General features: G+C 65.4%; 1 protein-coding gene across 1 annotated transcript; it reads left to right on the top strand.

The window, feature by feature from the left end:
* Positions 1-4,478: 4,478 nt before the first annotated feature.
* CRLF3 (cytokine receptor like factor 3) lies at positions 4,479-7,815 on the top strand. The gene is made up of 6 exons (XM_073660415.1): positions 4,479-4,846; positions 4,928-5,105; positions 6,163-6,385; positions 6,463-6,595; positions 6,739-6,851; positions 6,930-7,815. Exons 1-6 carry the CDS (start codon positions 4,494-4,496, stop codon positions 7,178-7,180), a joined length of 1,251 nt encoding a protein of 416 aa, XP_073516516.1. The 5' UTR covers positions 4,479-4,493; the 3' UTR covers positions 7,181-7,815.
* Positions 7,816-8,023: the final 208 nt, after the last annotated feature.

The following is an 8,023-nucleotide window of genomic DNA, read 5'->3' as shown; positions in this document are numbered from 1 at the left end:
GCGCAGGAGCCTGGTGCTGGGCTTCTGTATAGACCAGGGAGGGGTGGGCACAGTGCTGAACCTCTGTATATACCAGGGAGGGGTGGGTGCAGGAGCCTGGTGCTGGCCCTCTTTATGGACCAGGGAGGGGTGGGCGCAGGAGCCTGGTGCTGGGCCTCTGAATGGACCAGGGAAGGGTCGGCACAGGAGCGTGGTGCTGGGCCTCTGAATGGACCAGGGAAGGGTTGGCATAGGAGCTTGGTGCTGGGCCTCTGTATGGACAAGGGAGGGGTGGGCACAGGAGCCTGGTGCTGGGCCTCTGTATGGACCAGGGAGGGGTGGGCACGGTGGCGTGGTGCTGGGCCTCTGTATGGACCAGGGAGGGGTGGGCACAGGAGCCTGGTGCTGGGCCTCTGTATGGACCAGGGAGGGGTGGGCACAGGAGCCTGGTGCTGGGCCTCTGTATGGACCAGGGAAGGGTGGGCACAGGGGCGTGGTGCTGGGCCTCTGTATGGACCAGGGAGGGGTGGGCACCGGAGCGTGGTGCTGGGCCTCTGTATGGACAAGGTAGGGGTGGGCGCAGTAGCCTGGTGCTGGGCCTCTGTATGGACCAGGGAGGGGTGGGCGCTGGAGCCTGGTGCTGGGGCTCTGTATGGACCAGGGAATGGTGGGTGCAGGAGCCTGGTGCTGGGCCTCTGTATGGACCAGGGAGGGGTGGGCGCAGGAGCCTGGTGCTGGGTCTCTGTATGGACAAGGGAGGGGTGGGCGCAGGAGCCTGGTGCTGGGCCTCTGTATGGACCAGGGAGGGGTGGGCGCAGGAGCCTGGTGGTGGGCCTCTGTATGGACAAGGGAAGGGTGGGCGCAGGAGCCTGGTGCTGGGCCTCTGTATAGACCAGGGAGGGGTGGGCGCAGGAGCCTGGTGCTGGGCCTCTGTATGGACCAGGGAGGGGTGGACACAGGAGCCTGGTGCTGGGCCTCTGTATAGACCAGGGAGGGGTGGGCGCAGGAGCCTGGTGCTGGGCCTCTGTATAGACCAGGGAGGGGTGGGCGCAGGAGCCTGGTGCTGGGCCTCTGTATGGACAAGGGAAGGGTGGGCGCAGGAGCCTGGTGCTGGGCCTCTGTATAGACCAGGGAGGGGTGGGCGCAGGAGCCTGGTGCTGGGCCTCTGTATGAGCCATGGAGGGGTGGACACAGGAGCCTGGTGCTGGGCCTCTGTATGGACAAGGAAAGGGTGGGCGCAGGAGCCTGGTGCTGGGCCTCTGTATAGACCAGGGAGGGGTGGGCGCAGGAGCATGGCGCTGGGCCTCTGTATGAGCCATGAAGTGGTGGGCGCAGGAGCCTGGTGCTGGGCCTCTGTATAGACTAGGGAGGGGTGGGCGCAGGAGCGCGGTGCTGGGCCTCTGTATGGACCAGGGAAGGGTGGGCACAGGGGCGTGGTGCTGGGCCTCTGTATGGACCAGGGAGGGGTGGGCGCAGGAGCGTGGTGCTGGGCCTCTGTATAGACCAGGGAGGGGTGGGCGCAGGAGCCTGGTGCTGGGCCTCTGCATGGACCAGGGAGGGGTGGGCGCAGGAGCGTGGTGCTGGGCCTCTGTATGGACCAGGGAGGAGTGGGCGCAGGAGCGTGGTGCTGGGCCTCTGTATGGACAAGGGAGGGGTGGGCGCAGTAGCCTGGTGCTGGTCCTCTGTATGGACCAGGGAAGGGTGGGCACAGGGGCGTGGTGCTGGGCCTCTGTATGGACTAGGGTGGAGTGGGCGCAGGAGCCTGGTGCTGGGCCTCTGTATGGACCAGGGAAGGGTGGGCACAGAAGCATGGTGCTGGGCCTCTGTATGGACCAGGGATGGGTGGGCACATGAGCTTGGTGCTGGGCCTCTGTATGGACCAGGGAAGGGTGGGCACAGAAGCATGGTGCTGGGCCTCTGTATAGACCAGGGATGGGTGGGCGCAGGAGTTCGGTGCTGGGCCTCTGTATAGACCAGGGATGGATGGGCGCAGGAGCGTGGTGCTGGGCCTCTGTATGGACCAGGGAAGGGTGGGCGCAGCAGCCTGGTGCTGGGCCTCTGTTTGTACCAGGGAGGGGTGGGCGCTGGAGCCTGGTGCTGGGCCTCTGTATGGACCAGGGAGAGGTGGGCGCAGGAGCCTGGCGCTGGGCCTCTGTATAGATCAAGGAAGGGTGGGCACAGGAGCCTGGTGCTGGGCCTCTGTATGGACCAGGGATGGGTGGGCGCAGGAGCGTGGTGCTGGGTCTCTGTATAGACCAGGGAAGGGTGGGCGCAGGAGCCTGGTGCTGGGCTTCTGTATAGACCAGGGAGGGGTGGGCACAGTGCTGGACCTCTGTATATACCAGGGAAGGGTGGGCGCAGGAGCCTGGTGCTGGGCCTCTGTATGGACCAGGGAAGGGTGGGCGCAGGAGCCTGGTGCTGGGCTTCTGTATAGACCAGGGAGGGGTGGGCACAGTGCTGAACCTCTGTATATACCAGGGAGGGGTGGGTGCAGGAGCCTGGTGCTGGCCCTCTTTATGGACCAGGGAGGGGTGGGCGCAGGAGCCTGGTGCTGGGCCTCTGAATGGACCAGGGAAGGGTCGGCACAGGAGCGTGGTGCTGGGCCTCTGAATGGACCAGGGAAGGGTTGGCATAGGAGCTTGGTGCTGGGCCTCTGTATGGACAAGGGAGGGGTGGGCACAGGAGCCTGGTGCTGGGCCTCTGTATGGACCAGGGAAGGGTGGGCACGGTGGCGTGGTGCTGGGCCTCTGTATGGACCAGGGAGGGGTGGGCACAGGAGCCTGGTGCTGGGCCTCTGTATGGACCAGGGAGGGGTGGGCACAGGAGCCTGGTGCTGGGCCTCTGTATGGACCAGGGAAGGGTGGGCACAGGGGCGTGGTGCTGGGCCTCTGTATGGACCAGGGAGGGGTGGGCACCGGAGCGTGGTGCTGGGCCTCTGTATGGACAAGGTAGGGGTGGGCGCAGTAGCCTGGTGCTGGGCCTCTGTATGGACCAGGGAGGGGTGGGCGCTGGAGCCTGGTGCTGGGGCTCTGTATGGACCAGGGAATGGTGGGTGCAGGAGCCTGGTGCTGGGCCTCTGTATGGACCAGGGAGGGGTGGGCGCAGGAGCCTGGTGCTGGGTCTCTGTATGGAGAAGGGAGGGGTGGGCGCAGGAGCCTGGTGCTGGGCCTCTGTATGGACCAGGGAGGGGTGGGCGCAGGAGCCTGGTGGTGGGCCTCTGTATGGACAAGGGAAGGGTGGGCGCAGGAGCCTGGTGCTGGGCCTCTGTATAGACCAGGGAGGGGTGGGCGCAGGAGCCTGGTGCTGGGCCTCTGTATGGACCAGGGAGGGGTGGACACAGGAGCCTGGTGCTGGGCCTCTGTATAGACCAGGGAGGGGTGGGCGCAGGAGCCTGGTGCTGGGCCTCTGTATAGACCAGGGAGGGGTGGGCGCAGGAGCCTGGTGCTGGGCCTCTGTATGGACAAGGGAAGGGTGGGCGCAGGAGCCTGGTGCTGGGCCTCTGTATAGACCAGGGAGGGGTGGGCGCAGGAGCCTGGTGCTGGGCCTCTGTATGAGCCATGGAGGGGTGGACACAGGAGCCTGGTGCTGGGCCTCTGTATGGACAAGGGAAGGGTGGGCGCAGGAGCCTGGTGCTGGGCCTCTGTATAGACCAGGGAGGGGTGGGCGCAGGAGCATGGCGCTGGGCCTCTGTATGAGCCATGAAGTGGTGGGCGCAGGAGCCTGGTGCTGGGCCTCTGTATAGACTAGGGAGGGGTGGGCGCAGGAGCGCGGTGCTGGGCCTCTGTATGGACCAGGGAAGGGTGGGCACAGGGGCGTGGTGCTGGGCCTCTGTATGGACCAGGGAGGGGTGGGCGCAGGGGCGTGGTGCTGGGCCTCTGTATAGACCAGGGAGGGGTGGGCGCAGGAGCCTGGTGCTGGGCCTCTGTATGGACCAGGGAGGGGTGGGCGCAGGAGCGTGGTGCTGGGCCTCTGTATGGACCAGGGAGGAGTGGGCGCAGGAGCGTGGTGCTGGGCCTCTGTATGGACCAGGGAGGGGTGGGCGCAGGAGCGTGGTGCTGGGCATCTGTATAGACCAGGGAGGGGTGGGCGCAGGAGCCTGGTGCTGGGCCTCTGTATGGACCAGGGAGGGGTGGGCGCAGGAGCGTTTTTCTGGGCCTCTGTATGGACCAGGGAGGGGTGGGCGCAGGAGCCTGGTGCTGGGCCTCTGTATAGACCAGGGAGGGGTGGGCGCAGGAGCCTGGTGCTGGGTCTCTGTATGGACCAGGGAGGGGTGGGCGCAGGAACCTGGTGCTGGGCCTCTGTATGGACCAGGGAAGGGTGGGCGCAGGAGCCTGGTGCTGGGCCTCTGTATGGACCAGGGAAGGGTGGGCGCAAGATCGTGGTGCTGGGCCTCTGTATGGACCAGAGAAGGGTGGGCAGCACGAGAAAGCGCCCTCTACACTTTGTCTCTTCATTGGGGGGTCTCCTCTGTAGGGGACACGTCTGTACATTGGGGGGCGCCCTCTGTAGGGGACATGTCTGTATATTGGGGGAAGCCCTCTGTAGGGGACACGTCTGCACATTGGGGGGCGCCCTCTGTAGGCAACACGTCTGTACATTGGAGGGCGCCCTCTGTAGGGGACACGTCTGCACATTGGGGGACGCCCTCTGTAGGGGACACGTCTGCACATTGGGGGGCGCCCTCTGTAGGGGACACGTCTGTATATTGGGGGGTGCTCAGGTGTGGGGAGCATCCTCTGGGTGTGTCGGATGATGGTGACCCGCAGTCCCTCTTTCCCCCAGGAGAGGTCGCTGTGTCCTGTAACAGTGGAGACCATGAAAACCTGTGTAACTTTACCCACAAGGCTCTGCACATCCAGCTGGACAGGTGAGCGTCGCTGCGGATTTTGGGGACAGGGCACGGGTGGGAGGTTACAGGGGCTCATCAGTCACTGTGTGGTGTCCGCAGCCTCCCGGAGGTCCCCTCTCTGGTGGAGGTTCCCTGCATCTCCGCTCAGCTGGATGACGCCTTCCTGTCCATTGCCAGAGACCACATCTCCAAGCTCGGGACTGTGGCCTCCAGACCCCCGGTGCAGATCGAGGAGCTGATCGAGAGACCGGGGGGCGTCCTGGTGCGATGGTGCAAGGTCTGTATCCTCCAATAGAATCTGCTCACAATCTGCTTGTTGTCAGTGAATAGAAACAGTCCGATGTCCTCACTGCCGCACTCCTCCTCTCCGGGACCCCTCCATCCCCGGGGGCCGCCTCGGTCCCTGCTCCCCCTCTTTCCCCGGGGGATCCTTGGGGGCGGAGGTTGCGGAGTCTCCTCCTCTCCCCCCCCCCCCCCCTCTTTCCCCAAGGCCGCCTCCGTCCCTAACCCCCTCTTTTCCCGGGCCCCCCAGGTCCACTCTTTGATCAAGCCCACCCTTTGCCCGGTCCTTCAGGCCCCCGGGTCCCTTCTTTCCCCGAGGCCCCCTCTTTCCCCGCTCCCCCGGTCCCCTCTTTTCCAGCTCCCTCGGGCCCCCCGGGCCCGCTCTTTCCTCGCTCCCTCGGGCCCGCTCTTTCCTCGCTCCCTCGGGCCCGCTCTTTCCTCGCTCCCTCGGGCCCGCTCTTTCCTCGCTCCCTCGGGCCCGCTCTTTCCTCGCTCCCCCGGGCCCGCTCTTTCCTCGCTCCCTCGGGCCCGCTCTTTCCTCGCTCCCTCGGGCCCGCTCTTTCCTCGCTCCCTCGGGCCCGCTCTTTCCTCGCTCCCTCGGGCCCGCTCTTTCCTCGCTCCCTCGGGCCCGCTCTTTCCTCGCTCCCTCGGGCCCGCTCTTTCCTCGCTCCCTCGGGCCCGCTCTTTCCTCGCTCCCTCGGGCCCGCTCTTTCCTCGGGCCCGCTCTTTCCTCGGGCCCGCTCTTTCCTCGGGCCCGCTCTTTCCTCGGGCCCCCTCTTTCCTCGGTCCCCCTCTTTCCTCGGGCCCCCTCTTTCCTCGGGCCCCCTCTTTCCTCGGGCCCCCTCTTTCCTCGGGCCCCCTCTTTCCTCGGGCCCCCTCTTTCCTCGGGCCCCCTCTTTCCTCGGGCCCCCTCTTTCCTCGGGCCCCCTCTTTCCTCGGGCCCCCTCTTTCCTCGCTCCCTCTCTTTCCCCGCTCCCTCGGGACCCCTCTTTCCTCGGGCTCCCGTTGAGGTCATGTGTCGCCCCCCCTGCTGATTCGCCGTCTGCTCTCAGGTGGATGAGGACTTTGTGGCTCAGGATTACCGTCTTCAGTACCGTAAGAATCCCTGCGGCCACTTTGAGGACGCCTACGTGGGCAGCGAGTGCGAGTTCATTGTGCTCCACATTGACCCCAGCGTTGACTATCAGTTCCGGGTTTGTGCCCGAGGGGACGGCCGGCAGGAGTGGAGCCCATGGAGCGTGCCACAGCTGGGTCACACGTCCCTCGTCCCGCACGGTGAGTGTCCGGCTCTCCAGCGCCCCCTGCTGCCTGTGGCGTCCTTTACACCGGTGACCCGTCACTGTCTCCTGCAGAGTGGAGTCCAGGTCTGGACGGATACAGCCTGAGCAGCCGCAGGAACATCGCTCTGCGCAACGACGTCCCGCAGCACCACGTCCTCTACTCCAATGCTGCCACGTATCACCCTGGTCAGACGCTGACATTCAGGTGAGTGGGGTCTGTGCTGCCCACAATGCAGGGGACGGACCTTCATGTCAGCCCACATGTAGGAATCCGAGCCCCCACAAGGGGCACTGCCGCCCATCAGGGAGCAGCCGCAGCGCTGCATCATCCTATGTGTGCTCCTGCAGGGTGGAGACCAGCGGCGCCCCAGACCGGAGGGACAGCATCGGAGTCTGTGTGGGGAGAGAGGAAGGACTGGACTCCTTACAGAGGGACCGGGCCGTGTGCATCGGCTCCAGTGGTGAGGTCTAGGGCCACACTCAGTTTTGGGGTCCTGCTTCACATCCGTGGGGTCTCATCTCTTCTGTGTTTCTCATAGGCGCCGTCTATGTGAATGGTAAGGAGATGACCAATCAGCTGCCACCTCTCTCCCCGGGATCCACCATCACCTTTGACATGGAGCTTGTCAGCCTGGGAGCCAACAGCGAGGGCCCACACCAACGGCGCAGAGTGACCATCGGCTCCGGAAACCGGGAGGTGGTCTTTGATTGGCTGTTGGAGCAGTCATGTGAATCTTTGTACTTCGGATGCTCATTTTTCCATTCGGGCTGGAAGGTTCTGGTGTTTTAGGTGTCTGAGGACTCGCAATGTATGAGATCCATGTGTGAGTGCGGGGTCAGGCGGGCTGGGGTCAGGTGGGCCGGGTCCAGTGGTGGCACTCACTGTCCGATGGGAGGTTGTCATAGGTCAGTTATAATTGTATGTGAGTGACCTTGTCACCATCGTGCTGAGTGAATCCTGCTCCGATTCTTCCCTGCAGAGTGAGAAAAGTGTCCGTGCAGTGCTGCACAGGTGAACTGCTCCGAATCTGCGACTGTCCTGGACTCATAAAACATTCAGACTGAGCCTACTGCCACCCTGTACTTCTTCCGTGCTCCGGCCCCCGTACCTTCTTCCGTGCTCCGGCCCCCGTACCTTCTTCCGTGCTCCGGCCCCCGTACCTTCTTCCGTGCTCCGGCCCCCGTACCTTCTTCCGTGCTCCGGCCCCCGTACCTTCTTCCGTGCTCCGGCCCCCGTACCTTCTTCCGTGCTCCGGCCCCCGTACCTTCTTCCGTGCTCCGGCCCCCGTACCTTCTTCCGTGCTCCGGCCCCCGTACCTTCTTCCGTGCTCCGGCCCCCGTACCTTCTTCCGTGCTCCGGCCCCCGTACCTTCTTCCGTGCTCCGGCCCCCGTACCTTCTTCCCTCCCCCGGCCCCCGTACCTTCTTCCCTCCCCCGGCCCCCGTACCTTCTTCCCTCCCCCGGCCCCCGTACCTTCTTCCCTCCCCCGGCCCCCGTACCTTCTTCCCTCCCCCGGCCCCCGTACCTTCTTCCCTCCCCCGGCCCCCGTACCTTCTTCCCTCCCCCGGCCCCCGTACCTTCTTCCCTCCCCCGGCCCCCGTACCTTGTTGCCTCCCCCGCCCCCTTCCCTTTC

Source organism: Phyllobates terribilis, unplaced genomic scaffold (assembly GCF_046119375.1).
Source record: "Phyllobates terribilis strain yellow unplaced genomic scaffold, ASM4611937v1 Scaffold_25__1_contigs__length_18738178, whole genome shotgun sequence".
Classification (NCBI taxonomy): Eukaryota; Metazoa; Chordata; class Amphibia; order Anura; family Dendrobatidae; genus Phyllobates; species Phyllobates terribilis.
This window is presented reverse-complemented; position numbering and strand designations above follow the sequence as displayed.

What these genes read in the sequence shown, in the direction of transcription:
- CRLF3 (XM_073660415.1), top strand. Translation starts at nt 4,494, where the DNA reads ATGTCTGTATATTGGGGGAAGCCCTCTGTAGGGGACACGTCTGCACAT. An exon ending in CTGCACATCCAGCTGGACAG is followed by an intron (nt 4,847 to 4,927) that starts GTGAGCGTCGCT and finishes TGGTGTCCGCAG; the next exon opens with CCTCCCGGAGGTCCCCTCTC. An exon ending in GGTCAGACGCTGACATTCAG is followed by an intron (nt 6,596 to 6,738) that starts GTGAGTGGGGTC and finishes GTGCTCCTGCAG; the next exon opens with GGTGGAGACCAGCGGCGCCC.